General features: G+C 35.6%; 1 protein-coding gene across 1 annotated transcript in view; it reads right to left on the bottom strand.

Moving 5' to 3' along the window:
- Nucleotides 1-257: 257 nt before the first annotated feature.
- The window catches only part of si:ch211-158d24.2 (multiple epidermal growth factor-like domains protein 9), an 81,243-nt gene continuing 65,972 nt past the window's right edge, over nucleotides 258-15,528 (bottom strand). The window contains exons 5-6 of the mRNA XM_056463393.1: nucleotides 13,898-14,167; nucleotides 258-3,666 (exon numbers count right to left, since the gene is read on the bottom strand). Coding sequence (XP_056319368.1) covers nucleotides 3,224-3,666; nucleotides 13,898-14,167 — 713 coding nt within the window. The 3' untranslated portion in view covers nucleotides 258-3,223. The remainder of the gene's footprint in view (nucleotides 3,667-13,897; nucleotides 14,168-15,528) is intronic.

Raw genomic sequence — 15,528 nt, 5'->3', positions numbered from 1 at the left:
TGTTGCCCGTGGTCCAGACCAATGAACTGAACCACAGGTGTGAAAGCACCCTAAAATATGATATCGTAGTGGACCACCCTTTTAAGTAATCTTGTGAAATTGTATTTATATCACTATATATTGCAGAGGAAAAAAAAATCACAATTTTTCCAATATCGTGCAGCCCTAATATAAGCATCTGAAAGAAATCTAGTCAAATGTGTTTTAATTATCTCTGGAAAGACGCTGGAAGACATCCAATCTCATCGAAGCATTCCTTTGATTCAATATTCCTTTAATTTCGGTCATTTGACCACTCAGGAAAGAGAAAATACAGGATTTTCCACTGATATCCCTTTGTATGCTGTGAATTATTAACATGAAACCTGACTAAATAAATTAGAACAAAAGAATAAGAGGAGAAAATAAAACTTCCAACACATCTTTGAGGTTGTGCTCACAACTCGGCCTACAGAGTTTGCATTCGGTATATGGTACACTGTACAATGCAGCATGAAGATTGAAAAACACCAATAAAATAAGACCACAGAGACCAACACAAATAATAAATAAATAGGAAATAACAAGACAAATTTGAATTATAATAAAAAAAAAAACAGCACACAGAGAGACACACACAAATTCAAACACCGGTCCTTTGTCCAAATCAGCCAAAAATGATCCTGAATCACATTTAAAAGGGTCCTTGCAGGGGAAAAAAAACAATGTGTCCACCGTCGTGCCTTTTAAGTCCTCTGAACACGCTCCTCCTGGGTCATTTTGCACTCAGCATGGCTTTCGAGTCTACAACGTCAAACATTTGATCAGTTTTTAGTGAAACTAGGCAGCAGATTCAATCCAGTCTTTTGTACATTCCTGCGTAGAATCCAGCTCTACACAGTTAAGATCTGATACTGTCTCCACACACACTCTCTCTCTCTCTTCCACACCCACACACACACACACACATATCCACCCACTCATACATACTGTAGATACAATAAGGCTGAAACAGGTGCTAGAGTTACAGGTATGACTGTTATGTAGCGCGTTCAGTTTGTCCGATCCGTGTCAAGAGGAAATCACAGCGAGACTTGCGTTCCTAAGAAATGTGAATTTCCACCGTTGAAATAGTCTCTGTCAAAGTCTACACACACACACACACACACACATTGACTGGCATTCAACATTATCCTTTACAAAATCCTTAATGTTTGAATGAGCGTCCTCTGATTTCTGTTGAGAATGGCAAGCGAATTTCCCATTCGGTCCCATTCCTTTGGGAGTTTGCTATACCAACAGCAGGTTTGGGGGAATTATCTTGGCATGTAGGGCCAAAGGTCTTTCTGTCGCCTCAAAAATCTACGTGGAAGTCCAACCTGCCAGATTAGCATCTTTACATCCTATGAGGCTCAGTCAAGAGGCAATGTATTCACAATTTATTGACGTTTATTTCTGAGGGCTACCGTTAGGTTAATGGCTTGTCTTGTATTTCCTTCAGTCCTCTCTGCAATGTTATAGGAAATAGTGAAATACGCTTTGCATGAGGATATCACACAGGAAGCAATGCGGAGCTGAATAGTGAGTGGAATCGGATAAAGAAGTCCGCTTTGGCTCCCAGGCTTCTTCTTTCAAATTCATTATAATTATAAAGGATAGCTCAGTCCAAAATCAATACTTTGTTCTTTCCTTACAAAAAAAAATGCTTTACATCAGCTTGATGTGATAAACTAAATGTAACACACATGGAAGACATGTGAAACAAGTCCAGAAACCTTTATTTTTATAGCACTTTATACATTGTGTCAAAGATGTTTTGATACACATATGAAATGAAGTCATTAATTCATTTTCCTTCGGCTAATCTGTGGTCGCCACAGTGGAATGAACCACCAACTTATCCAGCATATGTTTTATGCAGCGGATGCCCTTCCAGCTGCAACCCATTACTGGGAAACATACATATACACTCATTTACACTCACACACTACGGACAATTTTAGATTACCCAATTCACCTATAGTCCATTTTTTTGGACTGTGGAGGAAAACTGGAGCACCCGGAGGAAACCTATGCCAACACTCGGAGAACATGCAAACTCCACACGGATGTCAACTGGCCCAGCTGGAACTCAAACCAGTGACCTTGCTGTGAGGTGAAAGTGCTAACCACTGAGCCACATGCCGCCCTGATTTTGGAATATTTTCATGTGAAAAAGAAACATTTCACGTGTGTTTCATATGTGTTTCATGTGTGTTTGACATAAAGCTCATGATTTTGTTTTTTTCTATAAGGGTTACTCATTCAAAAGAAATAAACTGTTTGTAAACAATTCCAGTTTCCACCGATTTCATTGTTTTTTTGGTGTATACAATGAAAAGCAAAGGGAGTTGAAACTGAAACTAACCTGGCCTGCAACCACTAGGCCACAATACGTTATAATACATTTTATAGACCACCTAGGACCACTGTTTTAGCTAGAAATCTTCTGGTGTGTCCCACGGAAGAAAACAAAAAGTCTCGGATGAGTAAAATTGGAGCTGTGGTGAAAAATATTGACTCTAGAATTGAGGAGTTGCTGTATGCCTTACAAACAGCCGTACTCTGCATGCGTTTAATATCTTATAAATACGAAACGAATCTAAAATAATCAATAATAAAGTTAGGAAGCGAAATTGAAGCAAAAAATGTTTTTTTTTTTTACACAAGAAATCTATATTTTGCTGCTTATTCAAAATACTTAGTTATAATGAGCTGAATCAACACAATTGTTGAGTTTTTTGGGGGTATATCTTAATTGTTTAGAGTTTAATCAACCTAAATTTGCAAAAACAATCAAGTTAACTTTTTATTTTAGGACACCCTGCATTTTTTACAGTGTACTTAGTGTTTTTGTCTTGTTTATAGTCCAAATATCTACAAATTCCCAAATCAAGAAGCATTTTCTAGCCATGAAACATATTGTCTTGTTTTGATTTCAAATTGAAAACAAGATTATTTTGCTTAGTAATTTGCAGTGTAGCGAGCTTACAAAAATGTAAACGTTAAATACTAGCTTAGAGGGCCATTTGCTATTGAAAATTAGGCTCAGAATCGATTCACGAGAGAACAGCGACGCATTTTAAAAATGTCAAATTTGATTTTCTCAAATCTTTCACCACAGCTCTTTGCAAAATAAGAGCAAATGAAAATGTTTGGCTGAACTATCCCTATAAAAGAAGATTGTACAATCGTATCGACGACTTCACGCTTTGTACATGTTAGCAGCAGTAGCGAGCGCTAACTGCCCGTTAGCCGCGACCACACATGGTTCCTCCTCCAGTAGCCCATTTGGATCAGCATGTGGGATGCTGTCATGGTAGCTGCTAAAACTGATGTTGTCCTCCTTTAGTTCAATGGTCCAAAACGGGGCGTTGAGTTTCCGATTGCGGTACTCGCGGTAGGTGTACACCCCTCCGACAAATCCCATGAGGAGAACCACGACCACAATGATGACGGCGAGGATGATGATGTTGAACTGTGTCCAGGACACCACTGTCAGAGCGGAGGCTGTGCTGTTGTGTCCTGCCGAGTCTCCTGTGCCCGACTGAAGAGTCGGGAGGCTTGGGTTGGTGGTGGGTGAGGAGGAAGTGAGGAGGCGGGAAGAAGGTGTAGAAGAAATTGAAGTTGTCGGAAAGACTCTCACAGCTGAGAGAGAGAAAGAGAGAAATTCAATGATTAAAATTGTGAGTAAGCAGAAATGATCAAAGATATACAGTAAATGAGAAATAATTAATTTGGAGCAATTGGTTTGCTATAAACAAACAATAAAACAAACCAAAACATAGATTAGGATTGAGTTTATGTCTACTCTATTTGCACTGCAACGTTTGAACTGTAAGCGATGTAAATTGGCTTTTACTTTATTTTATTTTATTAGCGCAGACAGATTTTTTAAACTATTTTCACTATGAAATATCAATCAATCAATCAAATAATCAATCAAATAATCAATCAATCAAATAATCAATCAAATAATCAATCAATCAATCAATCACCCAATTAATTAATTAATTAATCAAATCAACCTTTATTTACACTGTTAAGACATTTTACTGTATTTTTGCGATAACTTACTGGCAGCGCTGTTGCCAGTAAGTTACCACAGCTACCCTTTTACAGTAACTGAACTGTAAATGTGTTTTACAATAGCAGAGCCCTACTGAAATTTCATTTTACAGTAAACTAGCCTCACCGCAACTTCTTTTTATGGTAAAATGCCCTTTACCACATTTTAATCTTACAGTATGACAATTTCTACAGTACTTTTACTGTAATGTATTAACATTTTACACTAGCACTACAAAACCTTTATTTTTAGTATTTACTATTGAATTTAACAAATCCCAAGCAAGTGACGAGATCATGTACAACAGTATTTTTATCATTCATTGTTATCCAATCTATTTTCAAGAGTTCACACTTAGCTGATGATTGATTATAAGGCTTGTTTGGCATGCTGTCCTGAGAGACCCCTGAGCTCATAAGATCCTCAAGCCTGGGGCTCCCTCCTATTTGCAAGGCGAAAGTGGAATTTGAGCACAGGTAGATCTCGAGAACTCCCCTGCTGTAGTAGCTAATGAACAGATAGTGATTTCTCTTAAGAGATAACTACTTACTAGGAGCACGTCTATGGTGCGGATTTGGATTAGTCAATTAACTTAAGTTGCATGTTTTTGGACGGTGGGAGGAAACCGGGAACTCGGGGGAAACCCACGTCAGCACGGGGAGAACGTGTAAACTCTGCACAAAAACGTCGGCTGGCTTGGTAAGGACAAGAACCAGTGACGTTTTTGCTGTGAGGCAACAGTGCTAACCACTGGGCCACCGTGCCACCCAGGAGTAGGAGGTGGAAGGGGGAATTCTTCAAAATGAAGAAGGCTGTTATATGGAACTGAGGTTATTTATAGTGGCTTAGGAATCGTGTAATTGGTGAATCATGAATTGGATAATAAAAAATTAGTTCGAAACCTCTCGAAATTAGTTTATAAATAAACTTCACCTAAATACTGCATTGTGCATAATTTGAAAACTTTTTAATTAACTGTCTCATATCTGTCTTCAACTACAGTAGCAGTACTTGATTACTTTGGTTACAGTAGAATACTCTAAATTCCTAATATGCAGTAAGTTACTGTAAAAGTTTTAAAATTACCCACAATGCAGTACATATTACAGTAGCGAACTGTAAAGAATGTATGTAGTACTCTACTGGCTGTTTTTGCAGTAAATAACTGTAAAATTGTGGCAAAGTCTAACAGGGAAATAGCAGCTTACTACAACCAAAAGTGACCAAAGTGCTTTACAGTGTAATTACACAACCAAACATTAAAAACAAACTAATTTTCCATAAACAATACAAGAATAACTATAAAACACAATAACACCGTAAATCAGAGAAAAGTGTTATATACTGTAGTGCTGTGTATCAAAAGCTATTTCAAATAAAGCAGGTATTAAGTCTGGCTTTAAGCAACTAATCAATTTCAGTTACAAGTGAATGAAAGGGACATTATAGTACATACAAAATTTAGAAAACCTGAAATTATACTTTCCAAGCATCTTTGTTTTCTTCATAACTGAATTGTTTTACAATGTACGTGGAACTAGGTAGTAGCAAAGTCACAAATTTGTTTAAAAGTATCATGTGCGGAAAATGCACGCAAGCAAAATCCATCCTATACGGATAGCCATCCTATCAGAAGCGAGTGACGCGGTTATTCGAATTTGGTGCTAAACTGTCATTTTAACAGAAATTCATGCCTTTTTATATAGTATATTGACTATAAACTACAAAATCCCATAATACACGTTTGTTTTTGCAACATGCCGTCACTAGAGGGCAGTGTTTCCACATTATCGATCAACTAAGTAGGATTAGTTAGAAAGGTAATGACTTGTGATTCATTCATTATCTTTTCGGCTTAGTCCCTTTATTTATCAGGGGTCGCCACAGCGGACTGAACTGCCAACTTATTCAGCATATGTTTTCCGCAGCAGATGCCCTTCCAGCCACAACCCAACACTAGGAAGGTTATGACTTTTGCCTCATGATATTTCTCTTTGATATTTACTGTGATGGAGTAATGTGGGACTCTTAACCTGATAAAATGATTCATGATGATTCTAAAATAACCCAGAGAGATAGCATCTATTTTAAATTCATGCAAATACATGTATTTATTTGTCACTTTAATGTTATATTGAAATAAAGAGACAAATATTTAGCAATGTGATAAGGAGTAGTAACATTTATACAGTCTAACAGTTATAACCAGCCCTTTGAGGACCTTCAGAAATTTAGTTTGACGCCCCTGGTTTAGAAGAATCCAGATTAAAATGAGGAATTATGCCTATACGCACCAGCTAGTCAAATGTACCTACATAATGCCTTTTATTGTGGCACAATTTCAAGCTGTATATTTTTAGCATTCTATGTTGCTAGTCAACTCTTTTAACCCAGTGAGATATTGATAAGCAGTTTTAGGCACAATGTGATTTTATGGATGCCAAACAGGTATTAAATGTCACAACTGGAGTGATAGTGAGTGTGATGGAGGTTGATATCATGATGAGTGTAAATCCTGATTGTCTCTTGGGTTGACTTAGCTTTATTGCTGTCAAAAGGCTCATGACAGTATCAGATTTTCTTGTTGTGCTGAAGCTTTTATTACAGTATGAGGTAGTATCATGATATTGACCTAAGCTGCAAAAAGATTACTTTAAAACCTGTTAGCCAGCACTCAATTTTAGGGATTTACACCTACCTAACTTTAAATAGTAACAGTTCCTGACTACAGTAAGCTACAAACACAAATTATGTATCATTGGAAAGAAGACACTTTGAGCTTTACTGTGGTAAAAGGAGAAGTTACATGTTAAAAAATATAAAAGTTATACATTATAAAGTCATGAGGGAAAAAACTTGTATTGTGTTCAATATTTGTTTTCCATATACAAACACAGGAAAACATTAATGTAATGTCCTAGAAAAAATGACTTGAAATCCAAGTATTTCATGAGTTTATCTTTCAAATTTGATGAAGGTAGCATAAAATATCAGATTTCTATATAAAGTTTTCTGAGGCTATGTCGATGTCCTTCTCTTCCTCACCGTCAGAGGCACTTTCTCAAAAATGACCTTCCCAAGCTAAAACATTAACAGTTGCTGAATAATTTGGTCTACATTCACAGTTCATGTATCTTTGGAAAGAAGACACTCTGGGCTTTATTATCCATTATCTAATGTTTATAATGCTCAATGTTTATAATGCTTATTATTTCATAAACAAATATGTGAAATCAGTCCTGGAGCAACACAGAAAAGTAAAGCTCAAAAGCCACACATCTCCTGAGTATATGTTTTGAATTTGATGCCAATATCATGCATAAAATACTAAATTGACAGACATAAAAAACTAAATTGTTTGTATTTATTATTGTCTTTTTTATAAATGTTCGGAGTAAATATTGTTTCAACCAAATTAAATTGCAAAAGGATGATATAGTACAAAAAAAAAAAAAACACTTTACAATAATGTCTCATTATTAAACATTAAGAACAAGACAGACTTACTTTAATCATATACTAATATTAGTTAAAAAATACAACAAAAATGTAGCATATTCATTCATTTTCTTTTTGGTTAAGTCCCTTTATAAATCAGGGGTCACCACAGCAGATGCCCTTCCAACCACAACCCAATATTGGGAAACACTCATAGACTATCATTCACACACATAAACTATGGCCATTTTAGCTTACCCAATTCAATGTATTTGGCGTGATGCCCAGTAATTACCTCAACTGAATAAAACAATTACGCCATTTAATCTGAATATGGCTATTGTTTTAACACATATTAGACATTACGTAGAGATAAAAAAAACTTTCTTTTCTAATTTTCTTTCATTGAGTTACCTAATTTTAATAAACATTGGAGCAATATTCCACGGTGTTAACATTGTAAATAGTCACAGTTTTTTTTATCAATATTTCATCAAGCAGTAAGCTAGATTAAAATTCTCCCAGTATTTGGCGCTGTTATGAATGGCAAATACATTGTACATATTCTTAAAGTGGGCCTATTGTGTAAAAATCACATTTATAAGGGGTTTGTGTTGTTTCAACAGTGTGCTAATCTACCCAGCCTCTAATGGTAAAAATTAATTCATTTTATTTTGTATAATCACACTTGATAAAAACAGTCTGCAGAAACACTTTGATTGAATTTGACATTCTCCCTTTATATATGTCATCAGAGTGGAAAAGCCGTGTTTATTAGTGATAATCTCTACCTCATTAGCATAGCAACAGCCCTAAGCGATAAGCAGCCATCCACCATTAGAGTTTTCAGCAGCTGAAGATAATGTCAGCGACTAAGAGATTTATAAAAGGGAAGTTTTAGGATGACCGCCCTTCTTCTGAAACACTTCTTTTCAAATTTTCAGTTTTTCACACAGATAACATTAGTAGTTTTGAATCTGCTGCTAAGCTGCTGATGCACAAATGATTGTAGCCCCGCCCTCTTTTAAAAAAGGGCACAATCTCATTTAAATTTAAAGCGACAGTCAGCAAAATGGCACCATTTGGATCAAAGCCTAAAAGGGGCCGCTTCGAAAAGTTATTAATTATCTGTGCTGTATTTTGAGCTGAAACTTCACATACACACTGTAGGGAAGGGGTCTCAAACTGCCAGCCCGCGTGCCATTTACGGCCCGCCCTCCTCCTCCCTCTGGCATGCAACTGACGTCAAAAAGATAACGAAATTCGGCCCGCCAAAATATTTATTTTTGAACCTATCATTGCTGTGCAGTCCTGTCTAGCCACTTGTGGTTTTGAACTGCCACCTACACTGTTAAAAAAATCCGTAATTTTACAGTTTATTTCCGGCAGTTGGGGTGCTGGAAAAAAAAATAATAAAGTAACGGCTTTAAAGTCCATTATTTTACAGTAAATGTTTGTAATTTAACAGCTGTTATTTTATTTGTTTTACTTTCATTTTCTCTTTGTGTACGGTCGAGAGTAACACACATGCGTTTTAATTCTGTGGCTGATTTAAACGTTATAATATGCCCGTAAGTGCTCTATTTTTACTAAAGCTCTAATTTTGTAAATATTCAAGGGTCGTTTGATCATTTTATTCCATTCAATCGGTCTCATTTAATAGATTTTTCTTATATGATTATTAAAACTTCCATAAAACTATGTACATTAGTCAAATTGTGCTGCTAGTTGAACTGAACTTGTTAAAGTAAATGTGAATATGTACATACTTTCGGCCTCTTTATTGTAGTTTAAAAAAAAAAAAAAAAAAAAAAAAAAAAAAACGATCTTGAGAAGAACAATTGCAGAGTAAAGTCACTTAAGTTACCCAAACTGCTTTCTGCTGTTCTTACGCTATTGGGACAATGCAATTGATTGGGACAGAATAATAATTATTATGCCTATTATTTCATCAATATGTACATCAATATGTACAAGAAACAAAAAGCTAAAGTTGTGATTGCATATACTCTGTGAATAAATGACTGAGTGTGTGTCTAACACTCTCCCATACACACAACAACCACAGATATATTTCAGCAGCTGATGTGTGACACGATAAACATGCTGATCTGCATTATCACTGGTGACAGGTAATGCTTGATAATAAACGTCATGTCTGTTGTCCTAAGATGCATCAAGTTTCCACTTTCCACCGACAATTTGAGTTTGTACTAGGGACATCCAAGACTGGTTTAACATATTGTTAATAGGTACATAATAGCTCCCTTTTAAAAGCTCTCTTTAAGTTTAAACAATAAATACTAATTCACAGTATTTTGAAGTGGCCAAGATATTAATATTGTGTATGTTCATTATAAGGATTCATAGAATTATTGAATTTCAGCATACTGTACGTCAAGCTGACAACTACAAATAATCATTTCATGACTCTAGACGTGCTCAGTCACATAATACAGTAACAATTTTCATTTCAAAATATTTTCATATCAAATTCTATAGTTATATTGGTATTGATATCATTTGCCCGAGAAAACTGATCAGTGATCAGTGATTTCTAAATGTTTCTAAGTCTATGTCTATAAAAAAAATAAATGGGTCACTAAAAGGAAGCAGTCGAGACAGATGCGTTTTAATCACTTTATGATATTTACAATGGACTACTTCCATGTTCATGTTTTCAGTAGTGTGACACCGGCACGTGACAGACGCCATTCACGCATTGACAAGCAAAACGGAAGTTAGCACTTGATTTATGTGTATGTGCAGCACATGGGGCATATCTGTTCAAAACTAAACATGCTTTCAACGTGTCCACATCATTCACCCTACACTTAATCTAATGTCAGACACCATACTACATGAAAAAAAGATGTTATCAAGGAAATCTACTTCAACTATAAACAACTTTTACTAACAGAGATTCTAATGGCAAGCAATAAAATCATTAAAATTTACCCAGACTCCATAAAGCTTGCACTGATTAAGCGTGATTCATGCAGTCAGATCCAGGCAAAGCACTGACGCAGGGGATTACACCATTATGAGTTACTGATTAAAAATGCAGTGACGCATGACTGCTTCAGATTACAGACAGTCACAATCCATTCAGAGGAAATGATAAAAACCTTACATTTTTGACAGAAATGCAATTAAATGTTTCAGTCTGCTTGGAAATATTTAGCAAGATTCCATTTTGAGGTATTTTGAGAAAGAGTGAATTGCTAGATTTGTAAACGTTTGCAGCGGTTTTGAGAAGAATATAACGACCACTTTATTAGGTACACCTTACTAGTACCAGGTTGGACCCCCTTTTGCCTTCAGAACTGCCTTAATTCTTGTTGGCGTAGATTCAACATGGACCCATGCTTTCATGTTGTTGACACCAAATCGTGACCCAACCATTTCCTGTTGTTAGCAGACAGGAGTGGCACCCAGTGTGTTCTTCTGCTGCTGTAGCCCATCTGCCTCAATGTTCGACGTTTTGTGCGTTCAGAGATGCTCTTCTGCATACCTCGGGTTGTAACGACTGGTCATTTGAGTTACTGTTGCCTTTCTATCGGTCTTCTAACCAGTCTGGCCATTCTCCTCTGACCTCTGGCATCAACAAGGCATTTGGGCCCACAGAACTGCCGCTCACTGGATATTTTGTCTTTTTCCGACCATTCTCTGTAAACCCTAGAGATGGTTGTATGTGAAAATCCCAGTAGATCAGCAGTTTCTGAAATACTCTGACCAGCCTGTCTGGCACCAACAACCATGCCACGTTCAAAGTCGCCTAAATCACCTTTCCTTCTCATTCTGATGCTCGGTTTGAACAGCAGCAGATCGTCTTGACCATGTCTGCATGCCTAAATGCATTGAGTTGCAGACATGTGATTGGCTGATTAGAAATCTACATTAACGAGCAAAGATGTACCTAAAAGTGGCCAGAGAGTGTGTATGTACAGTTGAAGTCAGAATTATTAATCCCTCTGAATTATGAGCCCCCCTGATTATTTTTTTCCCCAATTTCTTTTTAACGGAGAGAAGATTTCCTCAACACATTTTTAAACATAATAGTTTTAATAACTCATTTCTAATGACTGATTTATTTGATCTTTGCCATGATGACAGTAAATAATATTTGACTAGATATTTTTCAAGACACTTCTATACAGCTTAAAGTGACATTTAAAGGCTTAACTAGGTTAATTAGGGTAATTAGGCAAGTTATTGTATAAGGATGGTTTGTTCTGTAGACAGTCAGAAGAAAAATTAGCTTAAAGCGGCTAATAATTTTGACATTAAAATGGTTAATAAACTGCTTTTATTCTAGCCGAAATAAAACAAATAAGAGTTTCTCCAGAAGGAAAAATATTATCAGACATACTGTGAACATTTCCTTCCTCTGCTAAACATCATTTGGGAAATATTTAGAAAAGAAAAGAAATTCAAAGGGAGGCTAATTATTCTGACTTCAACTGTATATATTTTCTATATACAATAATGTATTCGTGCATATACATTGGATTAATCAGTACAGGGTTTCTGCAGGTGTCACAGAGTTAAATTTAAGACATTTTTAAGACCATTATGAATGAAATTTTAGACGCATAAAGAGCTAAACGCTAAGGAATTACATTACATTACATTTTATATATATATATATATATATATATATATATATATATATATATATATATATAAATCATATAATAATAATTTAATAATAAAACATTTTAATATTGTATATTTAATTTCTTAGTAAAATATTTTAAATATTGTCTCTACTCTCTGTCTCTACAAGCTCTACTTGTATCCATACACTTTTTTCCCCAACATAAACAAAAAAATAAATAAAACAAATTATAATAAACAAATGTTTTAAAACTATAATAAACTAAATGTATGCAGATTGTTCTGTCCAGGTCAGTATCCTGAGCAGTAAATACATGGAGCACTTTTAAACAAATTTTATTGTAAGTAAAATAATTAAACCATTATGAAAAATAGAGTTAAAAATAAATTAAATTAAATATTAAATGAAATAAAATAAAAAGTTTAACGATTTATTGAGATGGATTGTTGGTGATTGTATGGGTTTTAGCCAGATTTGGTAGCTATACATGAACAAAGGAAAATTAAGGCCTGTTTAAAAATGATTTAAGACCTGCAACACAATATTTCAGTAAATCTAAGACTTTTTAAGGACTGAAATTTGGATTTTGAGATTTAAGACATTTTAAGACTTTTTAAGACACAACAGAAACCCTGCAGTAGCAATGCCAAAAACTAATCCAGCAAAAAATAAATAAATCTTAAGATCATGGTCCAAAAATTAGTAAAGCCCAATTAATATGTTAGGGAAAAATATTAAATATTCTTTAATAAACAGGAAAAATCAAAAGCTACATGAAAATAAATAATAAATAGTTTTAATTTTGTAGTTAGCATTTTTTATTGCAATAACTAGCTTGACCAAACTCTATTTTAATGGATATAATCCTTTAATAAAACAGCTTTGTTTAATTGAACCAAAACATATTCTCACTGAGAAATGGACAAACAAAAAATCCTTTTCAAAAGTAGGCATACTCATTTACATCACCTGAAATCTGAATAACTAAGCTATCAATTGGTGTGTGGCTTGTAAAATGTTTTCTATGCGATATCATTTCAACACACGGATTACTGAACATGTCCTGGATTAATGCTGTCAAACTCTCGAGTGTTTGGCGTGTCCTGAGTGTTCTTCAGTCTGATATTATGACAAATGAGATATTACATCATGACATCGTTGAAACATGCTTAAACAGTCTGACAAGTTACAGAAAAAATGTTATGAAATTATGTTTTGGTCTCATAGCATTGTTTAATGCAGTGTTTCCCAACCCTGTTCCTGAAGGCACACCAACAGTACACGTTTTCAACCTATTCCTAATCTAACACACCTGAATCAACTCATCAGAGACTCCAAACACTGAAGTTAATGGGTCAGATGAAGGAGACATCCAAATCTGTTGGTGTGCCTCTGGGAACAGGGTTGGGAAACACTGCTTTAATGGAATCATCATGATTTCCATGTTTTTTGAGAATCTGCATTTATTTTACAGTGGAAATCTGCATTGAAATTCAGACCAATGTCACTCTTCAGCTGTTTTGAGGTTTTCTCCAGGATTTTACCAACCTAAACTGAAAAGCTTCCCATACTCACATACTGTACAGACAGAGGTGTCCCTGCTAAATTTTGGTATAGTTTTAAAAGGAACCTTAAACCTTAAATCTCATTTACAGTTCTATTCTATTCTAACTACACCTGAGCGATCTGTAATCATTATTGTAGAGCATGTTAATGACAACGTTCACAAAATGTGTCCGCACTAATCGTACCTCTCAGGGTGCAGTTGTGACGTCGGGCGTCCCCGGTGTATCCACGAGCACAGATCTCACAGTGAGCTCCCGTTGTGTGGTTGACGCAGCGGTGGCAGTGGCCCGTCTCTGGGTGGCATATTTGTGGCGCAGAGTGAGGGTCAGCGTTCCCATTACAGTCACAGGGGACGCACTTCCCTGCCGACTTAAACATACCATCCGTGCACAAGCCACATGTCGGGCCAGAGAATCCAGGCTTACATTCGGCACATACAGGGCGTCCACTGGAATCTGTAAATGAACAAAAACAGAAAGTAAAGGCTTTGTAAGCTTTTGATAAGCATACCATTATGATCTACATTTAAACTACAAGTTGTAGTTTTGTACTCTTTGTTTGGTCATGTAATGTAATGTATTTTTTATGCCATGTCAGCAACCAAGAACATTGATTTCACTAATAAATATACAATTAAAAACAACAAACAAATAAGTACATAAATGTGTTTTACAGTAAGGGGAGTTGCACCTTTGTTGGTCATATTCTCTCATTAGTGCATTTCATTTCACTCTGAAATGTCGCTTGTTGAAAATATAATTTTAGCAACTTCAGTTTTAATGTCAGCCTGTAACATGTCACAGTTATGTATTTGTTATACATTTAAACAGAAACTAAAGAAGGTTAACCACATTACCACATTATCTATTTTTGGTTAGAAGAACTAAATTTAAAGGATCTTATTTTTAATCTCGTCTTCGTTATTCATTCATTCATTTTCCTTCGACTTAGTCCCTTATTTACCAGGGGTCACCACAGTGGAATGAACCGCCAACTCATTCATTTTCTTTTTGGCTTAGTCCCTTTATTAATTGGAGGTCGCCACAGCAGAATGAACCGCCAACTATTCCAGCATATGTCTTACGCAGCAGATGCCCTTCCAGCCACAGCCCAGTATTGGAAAACACCCATACACAATCATTCACACACGCACTCGTACACTATGGCCAATTTAGTTCATTTAATTCCCCGAAACAGCATGTATTTGGACTGTGGGGGAAACCCACATGAACACAGGGAGAACATGCAAACTCCACAGAGAAATGCCAACTGAACCAACCAAGACTCGATTCAGCGACCTTCTTGCTGTGAGGCGACAGTGCTAACCACTGAGCCACCATGCCATCATCTTCATTATTGTTGATTTAAAAATCTAAATCAATCAGATCTTTCCAGTAATGATCAGAATTTTTTACAATTAGGTATTGTAAAAAAAAAAAAACTAGTGGCCATATGAGAAAAACATAAAAGTATTATTATTATATTTATTAATAGTAGTAGTAGTAATGTATTGATTAATTTATACACCATTACTAATTAAAACACTGCAAACTACTACAGGTAAAAAGGTCAGCATTAAATTCACAATTACATTAAGCACAATTCATCTGTTACTGTCCAGCACTCTATTTTCTGAATTTTGTCATGTCAGGATTTACAGGGATAAGTGTAATAACTACTGTCTTTGCTTCTTTGAATACTGTTTTCAAGGTTTAACCACAAGGTGGCATCACAGCACTACATTTACAACACAAAACCAAGTCAACAGAAGTACAATATATTTCAGTGTGCTGTTTAAACATTCAATCATTTTCTT

The sequence above is a fragment of the Danio aesculapii genome, chromosome 8, assembly GCF_903798145.1.
Source record: "Danio aesculapii chromosome 8, fDanAes4.1, whole genome shotgun sequence".
NCBI lineage: Eukaryota > Metazoa > Chordata > Actinopteri > Cypriniformes > Danionidae > Danio > Danio aesculapii.
Note: the sequence above shows the minus strand (reverse complement) of the source record. Positions and strands in the feature narration are given on the sequence as shown.